Source organism: Coregonus clupeaformis, chromosome 14, assembly GCF_020615455.1.
Source record: "Coregonus clupeaformis isolate EN_2021a chromosome 14, ASM2061545v1, whole genome shotgun sequence".
In the NCBI taxonomy this organism is placed as follows: Eukaryota; Metazoa; Chordata; class Actinopteri; order Salmoniformes; family Salmonidae; genus Coregonus; species Coregonus clupeaformis.
Genome location: NC_059205.1, coordinates 40,398,494 through 40,425,332, shown reverse-complemented (window position 1 = coordinate 40,425,332; position 26,839 = coordinate 40,398,494). Strand labels below are relative to the sequence as shown.

At 42.6% G+C, this 26,839-nt stretch overlaps 1 protein-coding gene across 1 annotated transcript; it reads left to right on the top strand.

Moving 5' to 3' along the window:
• Positions 1-27: 27 nt before the first annotated feature.
• dars2 (aspartyl-tRNA synthetase 2, mitochondrial) lies at positions 28-24,845 on the top strand. Its single transcript, XM_041896082.1, has 17 exons — positions 28-733; positions 869-968; positions 1,111-1,177; positions 1,320-1,421; positions 1,519-1,614; positions 1,731-1,854; positions 1,944-1,990; positions 2,138-2,244; positions 2,411-2,480; positions 2,706-2,885; positions 3,013-3,120; positions 8,691-8,753; positions 9,195-9,347; positions 13,393-13,611; positions 13,984-14,094; positions 23,684-23,759; positions 24,153-24,845. Exons 1-17 carry the CDS (start codon positions 550-552, stop codon positions 24,338-24,340), a joined length of 1,995 nt encoding a protein of 664 aa, XP_041752016.1. The 5' UTR covers positions 28-549; the 3' UTR covers positions 24,341-24,845.
• The last annotated feature ends 1,994 nt before the right edge of the window (positions 24,846-26,839 follow it).

Here is a 26,839-nt window from a genome sequence, read left to right as displayed (position 1 = left end):
GTCAAATCTATGCGTCGAATCCTTTCATACACTTGAAGATTCAAAGGCTGTTCAATATATTGTATCTATCTACAAAGATTGTAATCGATCCTTTCGTAGTTTGACTACTTTGGTCAGAAATAGAACGCTCCTTCCCCGTCATGTGTTACACAAATTGAGCACAAAATCACTAATCTGTAAGCACAACGGATGGACACACTACAAGTAACAAACTGTCGATACCAAGTACATCCATACTTATTCAGACTTGTGCTTCCTACTTCAGCCTGAACGTGGACGAGGCATGGAAGGAATTAGAGGACGCTGGTGCAGCGAGTTTTAGCTACCTAACGCCGTCGTTTGGACCATATCGACATGATGCAACTAAAGTTAAATTTTTCACATCAAGATTGCCAGTCGCTTTGATCGGGCATAAATCGTATGAGGTTTATGTAGCTAGCACCCATATACAACAAGCAGCCAGCTTGCAATACATATCTTTACAAGGTTAGATAATAGCTAAGAGCTGGTTAGTTAGCTACAGTACTGTTAGCTAGCAAGCTATCTGAAATGGCCAATAAAAGCAGAGCATTGGCACAGAGGATGCTTCTCCTCTGTAGACAGGAGACCAAGGCATATTCACTATGGCGAAGGACAACAATTCCGATTGCATGCCAAGGACATCTGATCAAACCCAGCATTATGCATTTGAGATTTTCTCTCAATGTCAACAAACACTCAACGTGCACAACAGGTTTGTTACTACTGGGCTGGACCAAAAGAGTACAACGTGGGTGTCCAGGACCAGGATGGAAGAACACTACTCAACGAATAATTATGTCTATGCTTAATATAGAGCAGGCATAACACTAACTTTATGTCTCTCCAGGTTCTAGCAGCTTGTCCCTTCGGAGTCACACTTGTGGGGAACTACGGCCTGCTGATGTAGGAGATGAAGTCACTCTGTGTGGCTGGGTTCAATACCTGAGGTTTGACATGTTTCACTGTTTCAAGCACTTTATTCTTCTCACATACTGTTTCTATTCATATTTAAAGTAGCCTATATCATCACATGGAAATAATTGTATTGTGCTAATTCTAACAGTGTACACATGGTTTTGCTCCAATCAGACAGGATTTATTTCTTATCATGAGAGATTTCAGTGGCTTGGCACAAATTCTTATCCCTCAAGACGAGGTAAGACTGTTCTACACTTTTATTAATTATTCCAAAAACACTGCTGTATTTTGCATTTCTGTTATTGAAATTCCGATGTATATGTCATATATTTTAACGTTTCTATATATTGACTATATATTTATTTGTAATTTGTGCCTAGGCCAAACTTAATCTGAAAACAGCCTTGTGTGATTTACCACCTGAATCAGTAATCAAGGTGAAAGGCACAGTCAGGCTTCGACCAGATGGACAAGATAACAAGGTGAGACTGATGACAAGACAAGTGGCAGTAACATTTACCGTCAGTGTTATTGTGAATGACTCCATTCTGATATGTGTCGCAATTTTGTAAATTGAAGGAGATGCCCACAGGAGAGATTGAGGTTCTTGCAGAGAGTGTGGAGATTCTAAATGTCTGCCGTAAGCTGCCCTTTGAAATCAAAGATTTTGTGAAAGTGAGTATGTGATTAAATACATTATTTACGCATAATAACATCACACACAAAAAACTAACATATTTATTGTTAGCATTATTATTTCAGTATTGATGAGCTTTACTCTTTGTTTACAGAAATCTGAATCCCTTCGGATGCAGTATCGCTATCTGGACCTTCGTTCGTCACAAATGCAGTATAACTTGAGGCTGAGGTCCCAGCTAGTGATGAAGATGAGAGAGTACCTCTGCAATGTGCATGGTACGTGTCCTTGAGTTGCCTCTCCAGTTCCTATCCTACTGTACAGAAGTGTATTTGTTTTCATAATATGTTTGTTTCCATGATTCTAGGGTTTGTGGATGTTGAAACTCCCACCTTATTTAAGAGGACTCCAGGGGTAGGTCCTCTCCATTGTACTCCACACAACATTTTACTTTCTCCGAACACTATTTTGGAGAAATTATGTGTATTATAGAGTAGGAGCTCCTCTATGAAATTATTTATAAAGGAGTCAGTCCTCCCCTCATGTATTTGTATTTTCCAGGGTGCAAAGGAGTTTGTGGTGCCTTCAAGAGAACCTGGTCGATTTTACTCCCTGCCTCAGAGTCCTCAGCAGTTTAAACAGCTTCTCATGGTGGCTGGCATCGACAGGTAAACAAAATGCATCCGTTGCACTGAATAACCAGTTACATTGTTACACCTGATGCCCTGTGTCCATTGTTTCATAGATCAACAACTTTGGTTTTGAGCATATATTTTTTGTGAAAAAATGTTTTGCCTTTGAATTGTAACTCTCTAATGTACATTTATCTTGCAGGTACTTTCAAGTGGCCCGGTGCTACAGAGATGAAGGTTCCAAACCAGACAGACAGCCAGAATTTACCCAGGTAATGCAGTGATTAGCTCTGAGAAGAGACATGATCAACTATTTCTTAGGGCAGATAGAATAACTTTGGCAGATGAGTGTTGAACAGCTTTAATGGGGTTCTTAATTTGACACCCACACAGCTCACTCTGTTAAAGGTCGTCGCTGGAAACACACAAACACACAGATAATTCAAGTTTAATTCTGCCCTCATTCCTCTACAATGCCTCTTATCTATCCTCCCTAGGTGGACATTGAGATGTCCTTTGTGGATCAAGCTGGAATCCGAGGGTTGATTGAGGGCTTGGTCCAGTACTCCTGGCCCGTGGAGAAAGATCCTGTCTCCACACCCTTCCCCTGCATGACGTATGAAAAAGCAATGAAGGACTATGGAGTGGACAAGCCAGACACACGATTCGCCATGAAGGTTTGCTCAAAATACTTAGAAATTATTTTACATTTTGGGGGGTATTTTTAAATGCTACAATCTGATAGTGAAGTAAGAATATCCTGCTTCAGTGTTCTAATTTGAAATGTGTTTCCTACTTTTATAGCTCATGGACATCAGTAAAACATTCCACAACACAGAAATAGAGTTCCTTAAAGACGCCCTCAACCAACCAGGAGGCTGTATCCAGGCAATATGTGTCCCGGATGGAGCAGTAAGTACAGTTAAACAGAAATCAAGGATTCTGGTAGACTGTTCTAATAGATTTTGTTAGCCTATTACTTTTGTTAAGATTTGTGCATCAAATAAAGATTGTCTAACTTGTTGTGATATAGTGCCCATAGAAAGTCTATACCCCCTTTCAAAATGTTCACAGTTTGTTGTTTTATAGCCTCGAATTACAATGCATTAAAATAGTTTTTTCACCATTGATCTACACATCCTACCCCACAACTTCTAAGTGAAAACTATTCTCTTTTTTCTTGTTGAAAATCTATAAAAACTGAAATAGCTTGGTTGGAGAAGTGTCCACCCCCCTTGTAATAGCAATCCTAAATTAGCTCAGGTGTAACCAATCACCTTCAAAATCACACACCAAGTTAAGCAAACACTCAACCATGAGCACCAATGAGCTTTCAAAAGAACTCTGGGACAAAGTTGTGGAAAGGCACAGATCAGGGGATGGGTATAAAACATTTAAAAGGCCTTGAATATCCCTTGGTGCACGGTCAAGACGATTATTAAGAAGTGGAAGGTTTATGGCACCACCAAGACTCTGCCTAGATCAGGCCTTCCCTCCAAACTGGATGACAGAGCAAGTAGGAGACTGATCAGAGAGGCTAACAAGAGTCCAATGTCAACTTTGAAAGAACGACAGGCTTTTATGGCCAAGACTGGTCAAAGTATGCATGTGACAACAATATAACAAGTGCTCCACAAATGTGGCATGTATGGTAGGGTGGCAAGAAGGAAGCCATTACTCAAGAAATTTCACCTTGAATCCCATTTGAAGTATGCAAAAAAACATTTTGGAGTTTTGTGGACTGACAGAATTAAAATGGAACTTTTTGGCTTAAATGCAAAGCGTTACGTTTGGCGCAAACCCAACACGGCACATCACCCATAGAACACCATCCCTACTGTGAAGCATGGTGGTGGCAGAATCATGTTACGGGGATGTTTCCCATTGTCAGGGACTGGGAAAGAAGGGATGGTAGGGAAAATGAATGGAGAAATGTACAGAAAAGTCCTTGAGGAAAACCTGCTTCCCTCTGCAAGAATGCTGAAACTGGGACGGAAGTTAACATTTCAGCATGCCAACGACCAGAAGCACACAGCCAAAGCTACAGTGGAGTGGCTACGGTATGACAAGGTACATGTCCTTGAGTGGCCGAGTCAGAGCCCCCACCCAAATTCAATCAAAAATGTGTGGCATGACTTGAAGCTTGCTGTCCATCAACACTCCCCAAGGAACTTGACAGTGCTTAAACAGTTTTGTAAAAAAAAAATATTTTGGTATTTGTTATTTTATTAGGATCCCCATTAGCTGTTGTGAAGCAGCAGCTACTTTTCCTGGGGTCCACACAAAACATGAAACAGGACATAATACGGAACATTAATAGACAAGAACAGCTCAAGGACAGAACTACATATATAAAAAAATGGCACACATACACACAAAATATCTACGTCAAATAAGGGAGAGGCGTTGTGCCGTGAGGTGTTGCTTTATCTGTTTTTTGAAACCAGGTATGCTATTCATTTCAGCAATATGAGATGGGAGTTCCATGCAATAATGGCTTAATATACAGTGGGGAAAAAAAGTATTTAGTCAGCCACCAATTGTGCAAGTTCTCCCACTTAAAAAGATGAGAGTGGCCTGTAATTTTCATCATAGGTACACATCAACTATGACAGACAAAATGAGGAAAAAAAATCCAGAAAATCACATTGTAGGATTTTTTATGAATGTATTTGCAAATTATGGTGGAAAATAAGTACTTGGTCAATAACAAAAGTTTCTCAATACTTTGTTAAATACCCTTTGTTGGCAATGACACAGGTCAAACGTTTTCTGTAAGTCTTCACAAGGTTTTCACACACTGTTGCTGGTATTTTGGCCCATTCCTCCATGCAGATCTCCTCTAGAGCAGTGATGTTTTGGGGCTGTCGCTGGGCAACACAGACTTTCAACTCCCTCCAAAGATTTTCTATGGGGTTGAGATCTGGAGACTGGCTAGGCCACTCCAGGACCTTGAAATGCTTCTTACGAAGCCACTCCTTCGTTGCCCGGGCGGTGTGTTTGGGATCATTGTCATGCTGAAAGACCCAGCCACGTTTCATCTTCAATGCCCTTGCTGATGGAAGGAGGTTTTCACTCAAAATCCCACGATACATGGCCCCATTCATTCTTTCCTTTACACGGATCAGTCGTCCTGGTCCCTTTGCAGAAAAACAGCCCCAAAGCATGATGTTTCAACCCCCATGCTTCACAGTAGGTATGGTGTTCTTTGGATGCAACTCAGCATTCTTTGTCCTCCAAACACGACGAGTGGAGTTTTTACCAAAAAGTTATATTTTGGTTTCATCTGACCATATGACATTCTCCCAATCCTCTTCTGGATCATCCAAATGCACTCTAGCAAACTTCAGACGGGCCTGGACATGTACTGGCTTAAGCAGGGGGACACGTCTGGCACTGCAGGATTTGAGTCCCTGGCGGCGTAGTGTGTTACTGATGGTAGGCTTTGTTACTTTGGTCCCAGCTCTCTGCAGGTCATTCACTAGGTCCCCCTGTGTGGTTCTGGGATTTTTGCTCACCATTCTTGTGATCATTTTGACCCCACGGGGTGAGATCTTGCATGGAGCCCCAGATCGAGGGAGATTATCAGTGGTCTTGTATTTCTTCCATTTCCTAATAATTGCTCCCACAGTTGATTTCTTCAAACCAAGCTGCCTACCTATTGCAGATTCAGTCTTCCCAGCCTGGTGCAGGTCTACAATTTTGTTTCTGGTGTCCTTTGAGAGCTCTTTGGTCTTGGCCATAGTGGAGTTTGGAGTGTGACTGTTTGAGGTTGTGGACAGGTGTCTTTTATACTGATAACAAGTTCAAACAGGTGCCATTAATACAGGTAACAAGTGGAGGACAGAGGAGCCTCTTAAAGAAGAAGTTACAGGTCTGTGAGAGCCAGAAATCTTGCTTGTTTGTAGGTGACCAAATAATTATTTTCCACCATAATTAGCAAATGAATTCATTAAAAATCCTACAATGTGATTTTCTGGAATTTTTTTCCTCAATTTCTCTGTCATAGTTGACGTGTACCTATGATGAAAATTACAGGCCTCTCTCATCTTTTTAAGTGGGAGAACTTGCACAATTGGTGGCTGACTAAATACTTTTTTTCCCCACACTACCGGTCAAAAGTTTTAGAACACCTACTCATTCAAGGGTTTTTCATTATTTGTACTATTTTCTACATTGTAGAATAATAGTGAAGATATCAAAACTATGAAATAACACATATGGAATCATGTAGTAACCAAAAAGGTGTTAAACAAATAAAACTATATTTTATATTTGAGATTCTTCAAATAGCCACCCTTTGCCTTGATGACAGCTTTGCACACTCTTGGCATTCTCTCAATCAGCTTAACCTGAAATGCTTTTCCAACAGTCTTGAAGGAGTTCCCACATATGCTGAGCACTTGTTGGCTGCATTTCCTTCACTCTGCGGTCCGACTCATCCCAAACCGCTCAGTCGGGTGATTGTGGAGGCCAGGTCATCTGATGCAGCACTCCATCACTCTCCTTGGTAAAATAGCCCTTACACAGCCTGGAGGTGTGTTGGGTCATTGTCCTGTTAAAAAACAAATGATAGTCCCACTTAGCGCAAACCAGATGGGATGGCGTATCGCTGCAGAATGCTGTGGTAGCCATGCTGGTTAAGTGTGCCTTGAATTCTAAATAAATCACAGACAGTGTCACCAGCAAAGCACCGCACCATAACACCTCCTCCTCCATGCTTTACAGTGGGAAATACACATGCGGAGATAATCCGTTCACCCACATCGCGTCTCACAAAGACACGGCGGTTGGAACCAAAAATCTCAAATTTGGACTCCAGACCAAAGGACAAATTTCCACCGGTCTAATGTCCATTGCTTGTGTTCCTTGGCCCAAGCAAGTCTTTTCTTCTTATTGGTGTCCTTTAGTAGTGGTTTCTTTGCTGCAATTCGTCCATGAAGGCCTGATTCACACAGTCTGCTCTGAACAGTTGTTGTGGAGATGTGTCTGTTACTTGAACTCTGTGAAGCATTTATTTGGGCTGCAATTTCTGAGGCTGGTAACTCTAATGAACTTATCCTCTGCAGCAGAGGTAACTCTTCCATTCCTGTGCCGGTCCTCATGAGAGCCAGTTTCATCATAGCACTTGATGGTTTTTGTGACTGCACTTGAAGAAACTTTCAAAGTTCTTAATTTTCCGTATTGACTGACCTTCATGTCGTAAAGTAATGGACTGTCGTTTCTCTTTGCTTATTTGAGCTGTTCTTGCCATAATATGGACTTGGTCTTTTACCAAATAGGGCTATCTTCTGTATATCCCCCCTACCTTGTCACAGCACAACTGATTGGCTCAAACATATTAAGAAGGAAAGAAATTCCACAAATTAACTTTTAACAAGGCACACCTGTGAATTTAAATTGAAATGCATTCCAGGTGACTACCTCATGAAGCTGGTTGAGAGAATGCCAAGAGTGTGCAAAGCTGTCATCAAGGCAAAGGGTGGTTACTTTGAAGAATCTCAAATATAAAATATATTTTGATTTGTTTAACACTTTTTTTGGTTACTACATGATTCCATATGTGTTATTTCATAGTTTTGATGACTTCACTATTATTCTACAATGTAGAAAATAGTAAAAATAAAGAAAAACCCTTGAATGAGTAGGTGTTCTAAAACTTTTGACCGGTAGTGTAATACTGTACGCCTTCTTGAATTTGATCTGGATTTTGGGACTGTGAAATGACCCCTGGTGGCATATATATATATATATATTAATAATAAATAATATAATATGCCATTTAGCAGACGCTTTTATCCAAAGCGACTTACAGTCATGCGTGCATACATTTTTTTGTGTATGGGTGGTCCCGGGGATCGAACCCACTACCTTGGCGTTACAAGCGCCGTGCTCTACCAGCTGAGCTACAGAGGACCATGTCTAGTGGGGTAAGTGTGTGTGTCAGAGCCGTGTATAAGTTGACTATGTAAACAATTTGGAATTTTCAACACATTGTTTCTTTATAAAAATAAGTGATGCAGTCACTCTCCTCAACTCTTAGCCAGGAGAGACTGGCATGCATATTATTTATATTAGCCTTCTGATTACAATGAAGAGCAAGACGTGCCACTCGTTTCTGGGCCAGCTGCAGCTTAACTAGGTCTTTCTTTGCAGCATTTAACCACATGACTGGACAATAAGATAAGACAAAACTAGAGCCTGCAGGACATGCAGAAGTTGGCAGAGACCTAATCACAGCTGTAATTGCTGCCAAAGGTGCTTCCACCAAGCATTGACTCAGGGGGGTGGAGACTTATCCAATTTATGATATTTCAGTTTAGTATTTTAAATATTTATAATTTGTGTATGGTGGTAGATAAGTGGTGGGGATCCTTATTTAAATGCATGAAACTCTGAGGCACTGACACAACAAAATGTGAAAAGAGTTTAAGGGGGTATCGACATTTTATAGGACATATGTGTTCTTTATTTCACTCCAGAAACATTTGAAGAGCAAAGATCACGAATCCCTGAAACAAACTGCCAGGACCCAGTTCGGCCAGGTATGTAACCTCACGCTTTAAAACCCCCTGCTGCTTTTACAGTACACTCAGCAAAAGAAAACAGACTGTCTTCATGAATATTAATCTGGAATATGATCAATAAGCCAAGATGACTGAAGAAAATGTTGAACGAAGCACATGGTGTAATTGCCCTGAGGCGAGGGTAGACCTCACCAATCCTAGAGTTGTGCAATCCTGAAAATCTTGTAGGACCCCCTTTTTATAACGAAGTGAGATGATTGATAAACACACAACTAATTTGTGACTCCATTACGACTAATGATTTATTTGGTTTAGCAATTCATGGTTAGAGAGATATGAAAACCCGATGACTGCTTGGCATTCAAGTCTGTCGGCGCCATGCCCGGAGGCTAGCTGCATCAGAGGTATGCCAATTAAGCCTGGTATTTTTTTTGTGTCTTTTTTTTCTTTTTCTCCTAGGAAGTGAGTGTAGTTTTGGTGAAGGCAGATGGTGCATTGAAGTCTCCCCTCAACCGACTCATGCCTGCCTCAGCTAAACAGCAGCTGCTCCAGATGGCACAGGCCAGACCTGGGGACCTGCTGCTCATCTCTGCTGGGACGCAGGAATGTGTGGTGAGTTACAATCTGATTTGGTCACCCTGGCTGTGTCCCAAATGGCATCCTGCCTATATAGTGGACTACTATTGACCGGGGCCCAAACCGAAATCAGTAGCACAGTATAATTCATACACACAACACACTGCAAGGTTTGATTTGTCTTATTTTTCAGAATTAAAAGCTTGAAATGTTTTTATTTTTTCTCATGCGTCATTGGGCCTGGGTGCAGATGATATACCAAAAATGATGGTTGTTTTGTTCAAATGAAAAGGTCTTTCATATGCAGTGTCTTCGGAATGTATTCACACCCCTTGACTTGCTCCACATTTTGTTGTGTTGCAGCCTGAATTCAAAATGGATTATATTGAGATGTTATATTGAGAGGTATCACTGGCCTACACACAAACCCCATAATGTCAGTGGAATTATATTTTTATAATTTTTTACTCCTTAATTAATGAAAGCTGAAATTTTAGTCAATAGGTATTCAACTCTTTTGTTATGGCAAGCCAAAACAAGTTCATGAGTAAAAATGTGCTTAACAAGTCACATAAGTTGCATGGACTCACTGTGTGCAATAATAGTGTTTAACATGATTTTTGAATGACTACCTCATCTCTGTACCCCACACATAAAGTTATCTGCAAGGTCCCTCAGTCAAGCAATGAATTTCAAACACAGATTCAACGACAAAGACCAGGGGTGTTTTCCAATGCGTCGCAAAGAAGGGCACCTATTGGTAGATGGATAAACCATTTTTTACAAGCAGACATTAAACATCTCTTTGAGCATGGTAAAGTCATTAATTACAGTTTGGATGGTGGATTAATACACCCAGTCACTACAAAGATACATGCGTCCTTCCTAACTCAGTTGCCGGAGAGGAAGGAAACCGCTCAGGGATTTCACCATGAGGCCAATAGTGACTTTAAAACGGTTACAGAGTTTAATGGCTGTGATAGGAGAAAACTGAGGATGGATCAACAACATTGTATTTACTCCACAATACTAACATAAATGACAGCGTGAAAAGAAGTAAGTCTCTACAGAATAAAAATATTCCAAAACATGCATCCTGTTTGCAAGAAGGCACTAAAGTGAAACTGCAAAGAAATTGGCAAAGAAATTAACTTTATGTCCTAAATACAAAGTGTTATGTTTGGGGCAAATCCAACACAACACATCACTGAGTACCACTTCATATTTTCAAGCATGGTGGTAGCTGCATCATGTTATGGGTATGCTTGTCATCAGCAGGGACTAGGGTGTGTTTTTTAGGATAAAAATAAATAGAATAGAGCTAAGCACAGGCAATTTCCGAGAGGAAAACCTTGTTCAGTCTGCTTTCTAACAGACACTGGGAGTCAAATTCACCTTTCACCATGACAATAACCTAAAACACAAGGCCAAATATACACTGAAGTTGCTTACCAAGACGACATTGAATGTTCCTGAGTGGCCTAGTTACAGTTTTGACTTAAATCAGCTTGAAAATCTATGGCAAGACTTGAAAATGGCTGTTTAGCAATGATCAACAACCAACTTGACAGATTAAGAACTTTAAAAAGAATAATGTGCAAATATTGTACAATCCAGGTGTGGAAAGCTCTTATAGACTTACCCAGAAAGACTCACAGTTGTAATCGCTGCCAAGGGTAGTTTAACATGTATTGACTCAGGGATGTGAATACGTACAGTACCAGTCAAAAGTTTGGACACACCTACTCATTCAAGGGTTTTTCTATATTTTTACTATTTTCTACATGTAGAATAATAGTGAAGTCATCAAAACTATGAAATAACACATATGGAATCATGTAGTAACCAAAAAAGTGTTAAACAAATCAAAATATATTTTATATTTGAGATTCTTCAAATAGCCACCCTTTGCCTTGATGACAGCTTTGGACACTCTTGGCATTCTCTCATCCAGCTTCATGAGGTAGTCACCTGGAATGCATTTCAATTAACAGGTGTGCCTTGTTAAAAGTTAATTTGTGGAATTTATTTCCTTCTTAATGCGTTTGAGCCAATCAGTTGTGTTGTGACAAGGTAGGGGTGGTATACAGAAGATAGCCTTATTTGGTAAAAGACCAAGTCCATATTATGGCAAGAACAGCTCAAAGAAGCAAAGAGAAACGACAGTCCATCATTACTTTTAAGACATAAAGGTCAGTCAATCCGGAACATTTCAAGAACTTTTAAAGTTTCTTCAAGTGCAGTCGCAAAAACCATCAAGCGCTATGATGAAACTGGCTCTCATGAGGACCGGCACAAGAAAGGAAGACCCAGAGTTACCTCTGCTGCAGAGGATAAGTTCATTAGAGTTACCAGCCTCAGAACTTGCAGCCCAAATAAATACTTAATAGAGTTCAAGTAACAGACACATCTCAACATCAACTGCTCAGAGGAGACTGCGTGAATCAGGCCTTCATGGTCGAATTGCTGCAAAGAAACCACTACTAAAGGACACCAATAAGAAGAAAAGACTTGCTTGGGCCAAGAAACATGACCAATGGACATTAGACCGGTGGAAATCTGTCCTTTGGACTGATGAGTCCAAATTGGAGATTTTTGGTTCCAACTGCTGTGTCTTTGTGAGACGCAGTGTAGGTGAACGGATGATCTCCACATGTATACATTTTTACATTTACATTTTAGTCATTTAGCAGACGCTCTTATCCAGAGCGACTTACAGTTAGTGAGTGCATACATTATTTTTTATTTTTCATACTGGCCCCCCGTGGGAATCGAACCCACAACCCTGGCGTTGCAAACGCCATGCTCTACCAACTGAGCTACATCCCTGCCAGCCATTCCCTCCCCTACCCTGGATGACACTGGGCCAATTGTGCGCCGCCCCATGGGTCTCCCGGTCGCGGCCGGCTACGACAGAGCCTGGATTCGAACCGCGATGCAGTGCCTTAGACCACTGCGCCACTCGGGAGTATAGTTCCAACCGTGAAGCATGGAAGAGGAGGTGTGATGGTGTGGGGGTGCTTTGCTGGTGACACTGTCTGTGATCTATTTAGAATTCAAGGCACACTTAACCAGCATGGCTAGCACAGCATTCTGCAGTGATACGCCATCCCATCTGGTTTGGGCTTAGTGGGACTATCATTTGTTTTTCAACAGGACAATGACCCAACACACCTCCAGGCTGTGTAAGGGCTATTTTACCAAGAAAGACAGTGATGGAGTGCTACATCAGATGACCTGGTCTCCACAATCACCCGACCTCAACCCAATTGAGATGGTTTGGGATGAGTTAGACCGCAGAGTGAAGGAAAAGCAGCCAACAAGTGCTCAGCATATGTGGGAACTCCTTCAAGACTGTTGGAAAAGCATTCCAGGTTCCAGCTGGTTGAGAGAATGCCAAGAGTGTTTAAAGCTGTCATCAAGGCAAAGGGTGGCTACTTTGAAGAATCTCAAATATATATTTGGATATTTTTTTTTACACTTTTTTGGTTACTACATGATTCCATATGTGTTATGTCATAGTTTTGACGTCTTCGCTATTATTCTACACAGTAGAAAAAATAAAGTAAAAATAAAGAAAAACCCTTGAATGTGTAGGTGTGTCCAAACTTTTGACTGGTACTGTATGTAAATTAGATCATTCTACATTTTCTAAAAACATGTTTTCACTGTCATAATGGGATATTGTGTGTAGATGGTAGAGGGAAAAAATTAATTCAATCCATTTTGAATTCAGGCTGTAACACCACAAAATGTGGAATAAGTCAAGGGGTATGAATACTTTCTGAAGACACTGTAGCTGTGGAGCAATAGTGTACTTTTGTCTAAAGGATGTGGAAGGAATTGCAATCAAATGTCAGAATAGAAGAAAGCGAAGAGGTGTGTCAAATCCACCCATGCAATAGTCAATTGTCAGGCGTCAGAGGCTTTTGTGACCAAGTAGTTGAAAGCCAGTGCATTCTGAAAATAAACAATGTTTTTGACATGAACAACACAGAACAACCTTTTACATTGCTTTACGTCAGTTTTTCACGGTGAATGCAGCTTTCACTCTCCTGATTTCCATGATTTCCTCCCACAGCGCCCTTTGTTGGGCAAGTTGAGGCTTCAGTGTGCTGAACTCCTAGAGGGCTCCGGTGTGGCTGTTCGAGACCCCTCAGCGTTTCACTTTCTGTGGGTGGTAGACTTCCCACTGTTCCTGCCAAAAGAAGAGGACCCTGATCAGCTTGAGTCAGCCCACCATCCTTTCACTGCACCTCTCCTTGAGGATACTCATCTCCTGTATTCACAGCCTCACAAGGTTAGGGTCATATATAGTAGGAGGAGGGTTTTCTCCTTGGGCACATATTTATAGAGAAGAACCCTCTCATCAGCTTGTTTCTGTGCCCTTCCTTGCTGTTTGGTACAAATAGAAAACTCTTAAAGAAAGTGTTGTTGGACATAGCTGTCACTGTGCTATTTCCAACCTGGATGTGGTCCAAACAAGAAGTTTCGAAATTCAAAACGATGTATTCAAGTAAAACTAATAATAAAATGTATTTATTAGTGTAAACTACTCACCATAAATCAGTCTATCAATATAAACAAACTTTACATCAGAGTATCCTGTACTGTTACTTCCTATGCACTGAGACCATATCATTCATCTATTTCTCCTGTGTCAATATGGCAGGTACGTGGCCAGCATTATGACCTGGTCCTGAACGGGTGTGAGGTTGGAGGAGGATCCATTCGTATTCACAAGGCCTCTGATCAGCAGCATGTGTTGGAGACGATCCTCAAGGTAATGAACTTGGACTGGATAAGTAAGAGTACCAGAATACTGATTTCCCAAACACACAGTCATTTATATCAGGCTGAGGAGGATATGCAAGCACAGTTACCATTAGTATACCGTATTTCGAAAGGCGCTGCATTGGAAAGCAGACGTTTTACGGGCTCCTGACCAATTGTGCTCTTTTGTGTATTTTTTGGGGGCGCTGATCGTAACCTTTAGTACATAATGTTTCCGCCATCGTTTCCTATGACCGAAAAGAGCTTCTGGACATCAGAACAGCTATCACTAACCTCGATTTAGACGAGGAATTCAATGGGTCGGAGGCGAAAGACATATAGATTTTTCCGGACCAGGTCCAAATCCCTGACACTCGTTGGAGGAGGAGACGGCGCTATAGAGGCCGGCGCGTGTGCACCCTGATGAGTCTACAGCGGTGAGTGAATAAATCGCATCTACCATCTGTTCTATTGCCGAATGTGCAATCGCTGGAGAATAAACTGGATGAGCTCCGTTCGAGACTATCCTATCAAACGGGACATAAAGAACTGTAATATGCTATGCTTCTCAGAGTCATGGCTGAACAAGGACATGGATAATATACACTACATGACCAAAAGTATGTTGACACCTGCTTGTCGAACATCTCATTCCAAAATCATGGGCATTAATATGAGGTTGGTTAATCCTTTGCTGCTATAACAGCCTCCACTCTTCTGGAAAGGCTTTCCACTAGATGTAGGAACATTGCTGCGGGACTTGCTTCCATTCAGCCACGAGCATTCGTGAGGTTGGGCACTGATGTTGGGCGATTAGGCCTGGTTCGCAGTCCGCGTTCCAATTCATCCCAAAGGTGTTAGATGAGGTTGAGGTCAGAGCTCTGTGCAGGCCAGTTAAGCTCTTCCACACCGATCTCGACAAACCTGTATGGACCTCACTTTGTGCACGGGGGCATTGTCATGCAGGAAAGGGCTTTTGTTGCCACAAAGTTGGAAGCACAGAATCCTCTAGAATGTCATTGTATGGTGTAGCATTAATATTTCATTTCACTGGAACTAAGGTGCCTAGCTCGAACCATGAAAAACAGTCCCAGACCATTATTCCTACACCAAACTTTACAGTTGGCACTATGCATTTGGGCTGGAAGCGTTCTGCTGGCATCCGCCAAACTCAGATTTGTCAGTCGATCTGCCAGATGGTGAAGTGTGATTCATCACTCCAGAGAACGCGTTTCCACTGCTTCAGAGTCTGATGGCGGCGAGCTTCACACCACTCCAGCTGACGCCTTGGCATTGCGCATGGTGATCTTAGGCTTGTGTGTGGCTGCTCAGCCATGGAAACCCATTTCATGAAACTCCCGACAAATAGTTATTGTGCTGACGTTGCTTCCAGAGGCAGTTTGGAACTCAGTAGTGAGTGTTGCAACCGAGCATAGACAATTTTTACGCGCTTCAGCACTCAGCTGTCCCGTTCTGTGAGCTTGTGTGGCCTACCACTTCGCGGCTAAACCGTTGTTTCTCCTAGACGTTTCCACTTCACAATAACATAATTTACAGTTGGCCGGGTTAGCTCCAGCAAAGCTGAAATTTGACCAACTGACTTGTTGGAAAGGTGGCATCCTCTGACAGTGCCATGTTGAAAGTCATTGAGCTCTTCAGTAAGGCCATTATACTGCCAATGTTTGTCTATGGAGATTGCATGGCTGTGTGCTCGATTTTATACACCTGTCATCAACGGGTGTGGCTAAAAATAGCCGAATCCACTAATTTCAAGGGGTGTCCACATACTTTTGTATAGATAGTGTACATCTAGCTCCATCGGCAGGACAGAACGGCAGAGTCCGGTAAGATCGGGGGGGTGGGGTGTGTCTCTTTGTCAACAATAGCTGGTACACGATCTCTAATATTAAGAAAGTCTCGAGGTTCTACTTTCCTGATTTAGAATACCTCATGATAAGCTGTAGACCATACTATTTATCAAGAGAGTTTATCTGTATTTTTCGTAGCTGTCTATTTACCAGACCAAACTGGTGCTGGCACTAAGACTGCACTCAACGAGCTGTATAGAGCCATAAGCAAACAAGAAAATGCTTATCCAGAGGCAGCACTCCTGGTGGCCGGTGATTTTAATGCAGGAAAATTGAAATCTGTTTTACCTCATTTCTACCAGCATGTCACCTGTGCATTTGGCTCCATTTGGCTAATCTGACCATAACTCTATCCTCCTGATTCCTGCTTACAAGCAAAAACTCAAACAGGAAGTACCAGTGACGGGCTCAATACGGAAGTGGATGCTAAGCTACAGGACTATTTCGCTAGCACAGACTGGAATATGTTCCAGGATTCATCCGATGGCATTGAGGAGCTTGCCACATCAGTCACCGGCTTCATTAATAAGTACATTGACGACGTAGTCCCAACAGTGACCGTACGTACATATCCCCACCAGAAGCCATGGATTACCAACAACATCCGCACACTGAGCTAAAGGCTAGAGCTGCCACTTTCATGGAGCGGGACACTAATCCGGATGCTTATAAGAAATTCCGCTACGCCCTCCGACGAACCATCAAACAGGCAAAGCGTCAATACAGGACTAAGATCAAATCCTACTACACCGGCTCTGACGCTCGTTGAATGTGGCAGGGCTTGCAAACTATCACAGATTACAAAGGGAAACCTAGCTGAGAGCTGCCCAGTGACGCAAGCCTACCAGACGAGCTAAATGCCTTCTATGCTCGCTTTGAGGCAAGGAACACTGAACCATGCATGAGAGCACCAGCTGTTCCAGACGACTGTATGATCGCATTCTTCATAACCGATATGAGTAAGACCTTTAAACTGGTTAACATTCACAAGGCCGCAGGGCCAGACGGATTATCAGGACGCGTACTCGGCGCATGCGCTGACCAGCAGGTAAGTGTCTTCACTGACATTTTCAACCTGACTCAGTCTGTAATATCTACATGTTTCAAGCAGACCACCATAGTCCCTGTGCCCAAGAACGCCAAGATAACCTGTCTATATGACTACCGCCTCATAGCACTCACATCTGTAGCCATGGAATGCTTTGAAAGGCTGGTCATAGCTCACATCAACACCATCATTCCAGAAACCCTGAACCCACTCAAATTTCGCATATCGCCCCAACAGAGCCACAGATGACGCAATCTCTATTGCACTCCACACTGCCCTTTCCCACCTGGATAAATGATACACCTACGTGAGATTACTGTTCATTGACTACAGCTCAGTGTTCGACACCGTAGTGCCCTCCAAGATTATCACTAAGCTAAGGAGCCTGGGCCTGAACACCTTCCTCTGCAACTGGATCCTGGACATACTGACGGGCCGCCCCCCAGGTGGTGAGGGTAGGCAACAACATATCCGCAACACTGACCCTCAACACAGGGTCCCTCAGTGGTGCGTGCTCAGTCCCCTGCTGTACTCCCAGTTCACCCACAACTGCTTGGCCACGCATGATTCCAACATCATTAAGTTTGCAGACGACACGACGGTGGTTGGCCTGATCACAGACGACGAGGAGACAGCCTATAGGGAGGAGGTCAGAGACCTTGCAGGGTGGTTCCAGGACAAGAACCTCTCCCTCAACATGGGCAAGACAAAGGAGCTTATCATGGACTACAGGAAACTGAGGGCCGAACACGCCCCCATTCACATCGACAGGGCTGTAGTGGAGCGGGTCGAGAGCTTTAAGTTCCTCCGCATGCACACCACACCTCTACCCCCTCAGGAGGCTGAAAAGATTTGGATGTGCCCTCAGATCATCAAAAAGTTCTACAGCTCCACCATTGAGAGCATCTTGACTGGCTGCATCACCGCTTGGTATGGCAACTGTTCGGCATCTGAATGCAAGGCGCTACAGAGGGTAGTGTGTATGGCCCAGTACATCACTGGGGCTGAACTCCCTGCCATCCAGGAGCTCTATACCAGGCGGATTCAGAGGAAGGCTTAAAAATTGTCAAACTCTAGCCACCCAAGTCATAGACTGTTCTCTCTGCTACCGCACGGCAAGGAGTACCGGAGCGCAAGTCTGGGATCAAAAGGCTCCTGAACAGCTTCTATCCCCAAGCCGTAAGATTGCTGAACCACATTTTGTCTTGTTACAGCCTGAATTTAAAATGTATTAAATTGAGATATGTTGTCACTGGCCTACACGCAATACCCCATAATGTCAAAGTGAAACCTTTACACATTTATTAAAAATGAAAAGCTGAAAGTATTCAACCCCTTTGTTATGGCAAGCCTAAATAAGTTCAGGAGTAAAAATGTGCTTAACAAGTCACATAATAAGTTGCATGGACTCACTCTGTGTCCAATAATTTTAAAACAGGATTTTTGAATGACTACCTCATCTCTCTACCCCACACATACAATTATCTGTAAGGTCCTTCAGTCGAGCAGTGAATTTCAAACACAGATTCAACCACACAGACCAGGGAGGTTTTCCAATGCTTTGCAAAGAAGGGCACCTATTGGTAGATGGGTAAAAATAAAATAAAGCAGACATTGAATATTCCTTTGAGCATGGTGCAGTTATTATTTACACTTTGGATGGTGGATCAATACACCCAGTCACTACAAAGATACAGGTGTCCTTCATAACTCAGTTGCCTGTGAGAAAGGAAACCACTCAAGGATTTCACCATGAGGCCATTTGTGTCTTTAAAGCAGTTAGAGTTTTTAATGGCTATGATAGGAGAAAACTGAGGATGACTCAACATTAGATATTACTGCACTGTCGGAGCTAGAAGCACAAGCATTTTGCTACACCCGCTATAACATCTGCTAAACATGTATATGTGACAAATAACATTTGATTTGATTACTACCCTAATTGACAGAGTGAAAATAAGGAAGCCTGTACAGAATATAAATATTCCAAAACATGCATCCTGTTTGCAACAAGGCACTAAAGTAATACTGCAAAACATTTGGCAAAGCAATTAACTTTTTGTCCTGAATACAAGGTGTTATGATTGGGGCAAATCCCATACAACACATTGCTGAGTACCACTCTCCATATTTTCAAGCATAGTGGTGGCTGCATCATGTTATGGGTATGCTTGTAATCGTTAAGGACTGGGGAGTTTTTCAGTTTAAAAAAGAAACGGAATGAAGCTAAGCACAGGCAAAATCCTAGAGGAAAATCTGGTTCGGTCTGCTTTCCACCAGAAACTGGGAGATGAATTCACCTTTCAGCAGGACAATAACCTAAAACACAAGGGCAAATATACACTGGAGTTGCTTACCAAGAAGACGGTGAATGTTCCTGAGTGGCCGAGTTAGTTTTGACTTAAATCTGCTTGAAAATCTATGGCAAGACCTGAAAATGGTTGTCTAGCAATGATCAACAACCAATTTGACAGAGCTTTAAGAATTTTGAAAAAAGTAATGTTGCACAATCAATCAATCAATCACATTTATTTAAAAAGCCCTTTTTACATCAGCAGATGTCACAAAGTGCTATACAGAAACCCAGCCTAAAACCCCAAGGAGCAAGCAATGCAGATGTAGAAGCACGGTCACTAGGTAAAATTCCCTAGAAAGGCAGGAATCTAGGAAGAAACCTAGAGAGGAACCAGGCTCTGAGGGGTGGCCAGTCCTCTTCTGGCTGTGCCGGGTGGAGATTATAAGAGTACATGGCCATTAAGGCCAGATTGTTCTTCAAGATGTTCAAACCTTCATAGATGACCAGCAGGGTCAAATAATAATCACAGTGGTTGTAGAGGGTGCAACAGGTCAGTACCTCCAGGTGTGGCAAGCTCTTAGATACTTATCCAGAAAGACTCGCAACATATATTGACTCAGGGGGTTGAGGCACTGGGGTCTAAGGCACTGCATCGCAGGGCTCAAGGCTTCACTACAGACCCGGGTTCGATCCCAGGCTGTGTCACAGCCGGCCGTGACTGGGAGACCCATGAGGCGGCGCACAATTGGCCCAGCGTCGTCCTGGTCAGGGGAGGGTTTGGCCAGCTGGGATTTCCTTGTCCCATCGCGTTCTAGCGACTCCTTTTGGTGGCTAGCTTCCGGGTTAAGCGAGCAGTGTGTCAAGAAGCAGTGCGGCTTGGCAGGGTTGTGTTTCAGAGGACGCATGGCTCTCGACCTTCGCCTCTCCCGAGTCCGTAGGAGAGTTGCAGCGATGGGACAAGACTGTAACTACCAGTTGGATATCATGACATTGGGGAGAAAAAGGGGTTAAAGTACAAAAACTATATACAGTGCTATGAAAAAGTATTTGCCCCCTTTCTAATTTTCTCTACTTTTACATATTTGTGATACTGAATGTTATCAGAACCTAATATTAGATAAAGGGAACCATAAGTGAACAAATAACACAACAATTACATATTTATTTCATAAACAAAGTTATGCAACACCCAATTCCCCTGTGTGAAAAAGTTATTGCCCCCTTACACTCAATAACTGGTTGTGCCACCTTTAGCTGCAATGACTCCAACCAAATGCTTCCTGTAGTTGTTGATCAGTCTCTCACGTCGCTGTGGAGGAATTTTGGCCCATGCAGAACTGCTTTAACTCAGTGACGTGGGTTTTCAAGCATGAACTGCTCGTTTCAAGTCCTGCCACAACATCTCAATTGGGATTAGGTCTGGACTTTGACTAGGCCATTCCAAAACTTCAAATTTGTTGCTTTTTAGCAATTTTCCTGTAGACTAGATTGTGTGTTTTGGATCATTGTCTTGCTGCATGACCCAGCTGCGCTTCAGCTCACAGACGGATGGTCTGACATTCTCCTGTAGAATTCTCTGATACAGAGCAGAATTCATGGTTCCTTCTATTAAGGCAAGTCGTCCAGGTCCTGAGGCAGCAAAGCATACCCAAACCATCACACCACCACCACCATGCTTGACCTTTGGTATGATGTTCTTACTGTGGAATGCAGAGTTTGGTTTTCGCCAAAATCTGGTGGTCCTCCATCCACACATTGATTGACCTGGCTGTGTGGCATGGCACAATGTCAGAGCAAAAGGAAGCAAGTTTTCTTCCAGGACAACCTTGTACGTGGCTTGATTCATGCGTCCTTCACAAAGACAAATCTGTCCGCTTCCAGCCTTGCTGAAGCACCCCCAGATCATCACCGATCCTCCACCAAAATTCACAGTGGGTGCGAGACACTGTGGCTTGTAGGCCTCTCCAGGTCTCCGTCTAACCATTTAGACGACCAGGTGTTGGGCAAAGCTGAAAATTGGACTCATCAGAGAAGATGACCTTTCTACAGTCCAATCCTTATGGTCTTTTGCAAACCTCAGCCTGGCTCTTCTTTGCTTCTCATTGATGAAGTACTTTTTTCTAGCTTTGCACGACTTCAGCCCTGCCCCTAGGAGCCTGTTTTGAACCGTCCTCGCCGTGCACTTCACCCCAGCTGCCGTTGGCCATTCTTTTTGTAGGTCACTTGATGTCATCCTACGGTTGTTGAGTGACATTCGAATAAGTTGGCGTCATCCCGGTCAGTAGAGAGTCGTTTTCGCCCTCTGCCAGTCTGTAGCTTTGTTGTCCCCAATGTCTGCTGCTTGACCTTGTTCTTATGAACCGCCGTCTTTGACATTTTAAGGATGGAAGCAACCTGACACTCACTGTATCCTCTGCCAGTAAAGCCAGAATTGAACCCTTCTTTTCCTCACTCAAAACTTTCCTTTTCAACTCTTTTAGCATGGTCAATAGTTAATTTTTGATTAATATTACTTTTGAGGTACTATTAGCACTGTTTTTGCCATCCAGCTGGTCCTATTGCAAGAGGATAGTGATGACCACAGCAGTGTTTTTTATACTTTTCCTCGTTAAATAAGATTTGGTTCATGTGATCACCTAATCAGTACCTAATTCAGTAGAATGACGTGTGCCTGTGTTGGAATTCAACAGACACTGGAATGGAATGGCTGTCCTACATGTAGAGATGCTGATTTAAGAAAAATGTGCAGTGGTCTCTTAATTTTTTCCACAGATATATATATATATGTGTGTGTGTGTGTGTGTGTGTGTGTGTGTGTGTATATATATACAGTGAGGGAAAAACGTATTTGATCCCCTGCTGATTTTGTACGTTTGCCCACTGACAAAGACATGATCAGTCTATACTTTTAATGGTAGGTTCATTTGAACAGTGAGAGACAGAATAACAGAAGCAATCAATCAATCAGATTCCAAACTCTCCACCATGGCCAATACCAAAGAGCTCTCCAAGGATGTCAGGGACAAGATTGTAGACCTACACAAGGCTGGAATGGGCTACAAGATCATCGCCAAGCAGCTTGGTGAGAAGGTGACAACAGTTGGTGCGATTATTCGCAAATGGAAGAAACACAAAAAACGGTCGATCTCCCTCGGCCTGGGGCTCCATGCAAGATCTCACCTCGTGGAGTTGCAATGATCATGAGAACGGTGAGGAATCAGCCCAAAACTACACGGGAGGATCTTGTCAATGATCTCAAGGCAGCTGGGACCATAGTCACCAAGAAAACAATTGGTAACACACTATGCCGTGAAGGACTGAAATCCTGTAGCGCCCGCAATGTCCCCCTGCTCAAGAAAGCACATATACATGCCTGTCTGAAGTTTGCCAATGAACATCTGAATAATTCAGAGGAGAACTGGGTGAAAGTGTTGTTGTCAGATGAGACCAAAATGGAGCTCTTTGGCATCAACTCAACTCGCCGTGTTTGGAGGAGGAGGAATGCTGCCTATGACCCCAAGATCACCATCCCCACCGTCAAACATGGAGGTGGAAACATTCTGCTTTGGGGGTGTTTTTCTGCTAAGGGGACAGGACAACTTCACCGCATCAAAGGGACGATGGACGGGGCCATGTACCAACAAGGGTTTTGCCACCAAGTACTAAGTCATGTTTTGTAGAGGGGTCAAATACTTATTTCCCTCATTAAAATGCAAATCAATTTATAACATTTTTGACATGTGTTTTTCTGGATTTTTTTTTGTTATTCTGTCTCACTGTTCAAATAAACCTATCATTAAAATTATAGACTGATCTTTTCTTTGTCAGTGGGCAAACGTACAAAATCAGCAGGGGATCAAATACTTTTTTCCCTCACTGTACATACTGTATTACCTCAATTACCTTGTACCACTGCACATTGATCAGTACTGGTACTCCTTGTATATAGCCATGTTATTTTATTGTTACTATTTCCCTTTTTATTTAGCAAATATCTTTCTTACTTTTTAACTCTGCATTGTTGGGAATGGGCTCGTAATCAAGCATTTCACAGTGAAGTCTACACCTGTTGTATTCGGCGCATGTGACCAATAAAATGTGATTTGATTTAGTACCGAAATAAACAACTGATTAGGATCGGGAATCACAGTGCTCATATTGTTGCTGCCTCTAGCTGCAAGTTTCTGAGGTGCATGTTCTCCTAGCTTGCTGCAAGGTCAGTCTGTAATATTTATTATCACTGGTAATAAGACAGTATTTACTACTGTAGCTGTAGGATAGATTCTACTGTCATAATCCTTCCAGCTTAGCGATGAATAAAAAAGGGCAGACTTAGTGAATCCCTCTGTAGAGTTAGGAAACCCCCTGACTTTGTTCTGTCTTTCAGGAGGATCCATCTCTCCTTTCTCACCTGTTAGAGGCACTGGACTCTGGGGCTCCCCCTCATGGTGGGATTGCATTGGGTAAGTCAGCCATAATAACCATCATAACTGACACCAGACACACTCAGCTTTGCGTTTCTCATGCTTTCATATTTCACCATTTTGTTCTATGCCCCGTGTAGCTCAATTGGTAGTGCATGGCGCTTGCAACGCCAGGGTTGTGGGTTCGATTCCCACGGGGGGCCAGTATGAAAAAATTTATGAAAAATGTATGCACTCACTTAACTAAGTCGCTCTGGATAAGAGCGTCTGCTAAATGATTAAAATGTAAAATGTTCTAAAGAATCTTAGTAGTAGACTTAGTAGAACTAAGTAGGCCAGGCCCCTTGTCCTCCTGCAGCCAAATGTAATACCTCATTTGTGATTCATAATTTCTTTCCCCTGACTAAAATCCCTGGTTCATTTTTCCTCTAGGTTTGGACCGCCTTCTGTCTATTATCGTCGGAGCCCCCAGCATCAGAGACGTGATTGCCTTCCCCAAATCATTCAGGGGCCATGACCTGATGAGTCGTGCTCCAGATTTCGTCTCTGAAGACGAGCTGAAACCCTACCACATCTCTGTCAACTGGCCAGCAGGAGGCGAAGGGAACCAGGAGAAATAGACATTGCTGCTGCTGCTACACCTTTGTCCTGAAGCTGAGACTCTGACTCATATTACAGATGGATTTACATTGAGGAGATGCAGGACGACATAGTACCGTGACATATATGCGATTCTCCTGCTGACATGCTGTCACTTTAGGTTTGCTCGCATCGGTATAAATTCTGTGTCGGCCGAGTGGGGAAAGACTGTGGTTTCGGAGTTGGTATTCTCATTCCCGCGTCTCTGCAACTTAAACCCAGTTTACACCTTTGTCCTGAAGCTCAAACTCTGACTCGCATATTGATGTTTCCACTTGGCTCCAGTTTCCGGTTGAAGTCTTTTCCAGTTGGCTCCATTTCTCAAGTTGCACTTTTTTGCCAGTTTGTAGTTGTCCTCAGGGGATGCTCCTCTGCTAGCCAAAATATAGTCAGTATCGATGTGAGACTGTCCTGAAAGTGACATAATATATGTACACTGTAGACAGGAGACACTGTCACAAATAAATTGTCATGTTTTTTTTCTTATTTACTCTCATGCTACAAAGTACAATCCTGTATACGTGCTATATAATATGTTACTCAGACTTTGTGTGAAAACATAGAAATGTCCAATAGGCGGTAGCATTGTTCCATTTGATCTTGTACAATATTTTCCTCTCATACACCCTTATCTAGGACAGCATGACATTAACTGAAGCAATTAAGGTTACATACATTTCTCAAGGGTACTACAGTACCTTCTAGTACAGTAAGCCTCACATATGCTGAACCTTCAACCTACAGATCACCTTTTACAACGCTTACCACCTAGCTACTAAATCAATACAGTGTCAATCAGCTCAGATTTTCATTATTTTTTTCATTCATTCCCCTTCAGACTGCAGAGTTATTTTAGTGCCACGCTGATGTAACCTCTATGCCAGTGTAAACTGCCACTTTTACAATAACAGCTGCCTGCCCACGCCGCCTGCCTGCCACCTTCGCTAGGAGACAGTTGCTAACTCTGCCGGGTACCACACAGATGTTCTCATTAGTGCACAAACTACAGCCAACACTACAGCTTGTCCTGGATGCCATTTTGTCTGTCGTCTGAGGGGTTGAAGATGGTGCTGGTGGTAGAGTGAGGCTTTCCCCATGCCTTGGCAATTATAGAGTGAAGTTCAAAGACTAGTCTTTCTTTTTTAGTGGGATTTTTTTGCTGAGAGAGATGGCTGAGGATAGAAGGGCTTGCTTGTCTCTCCACAGTCAGTGTTGAGAGGGCAGTTAAAAGGACGAGAGCTGATGCAACCCTCAGAGCCAACCCACACTAGTTCCACATTGTGATGTAAAGGCTATACCTTTTCATGTCTGTGCAGTGCAGAGGAAAGCACTTGATGTAAAATGAACAGTATTGCAAGGGCTACTACTGACAGTAGGCACATTGTCTTGCTGCACATTTGTACAAAACGTTGAAGCTGTGAATTGTGAATTTATTCACAGTCACTGCCGTTCCAAATTAACTGTGGTCCATGTGTCAAACATAAAAGGACAAAGAGAGGACAATTATGTTTACCCACTGAAAAATGGTGTGAGCTTGCATGTTTAAAGTAACACTGCATAAGCATGACTGGGGCATAATTATAATGAATTCCAGAAGCTCAGCTACCATCGTTCTCAATTTAATGAGTCTCTGTATAATTCCAAACATTTTGTAATCTCTTGGGACAAGCGGTCTCAATAGTGTAACCCAGGTTGATGTGGTCTGGGGGGGTTTCTACCGGTATCTTGGAGACAAGCCCAGGGTTAATGAGCTCTCTGGCACTTCCTTTGTCCCTAATGGGCATTTGTTATGGAAAGCACTTGACCGAAAATAAACTGGATTTAGCATGCACAGTTAGATGTCTTGGCCATGAAGGGAAATTCCTGCAGAAAGAGGATTGCATTGTGTGATTTTATGCTACATCCTACTGTACATTTATTTTGACAGTTTGTGGATTCATTTTAATTAGGTTGTAATTAGTCTATAATGAATGTATTATCTTGTAGCCATGCTAAGCACATATCAGTATCAGTAATAATTGGGTTGTTCCATGAAAATATTGCCTTTTGCATCCATTTTGATATTTTAAGTAGAAATTGTGCACCAATATTGCATTTTAAAAGCCTGTTTATAAACTCAGCAAAAAAAGAAACGTCCCTTTTTCAGGACCCTGTCTTTCAAAGATAATTCGTAAACATCCAAATAACTTCACAGATCTTTATTGTAAAGCGTTTAAACACTGTTTCCCATGCTTGTTCAATGAACCATAAACAATTAATGAACATGCACCTGTGGAACGGTCGTTAAGACACTAACAGCTTACAGACGATAGGCAATTAAGGTCACAGTTATGAAAACTTAGGACACTAAAGAGGCCTTTCTACTGACTCTGAAAAACACCAAAAGAAAGATGCCCAGGGTCCCTGCTCATCTGTGTGAACGTGTCTTAGGCATGCTGCAAGGAAGCATGAGGACTGCAGATGTGGCCAGGGCAATAAAT

What these genes read in the sequence shown, in the direction of transcription:
- dars2 (XM_041896082.1), top strand. Translation starts at nt 550, where the DNA reads ATGGCCAATAAAAGCAGAGCATTGGCACAGAGGATGCTTCTCCTCTGT. An exon ending in GTACCTCTGCAATGTGCATG is followed by an intron (nt 1,855 to 1,943) that starts GTACGTGTCCTT and finishes CCATGATTCTAG; the next exon opens with GGTTTGTGGATGTTGAAACT. An exon ending in TGTATTCACAGCCTCACAAG is followed by an intron (nt 13,612 to 13,983) that starts GTTAGGGTCATA and finishes TCAATATGGCAG; the next exon opens with GTACGTGGCCAGCATTATGA.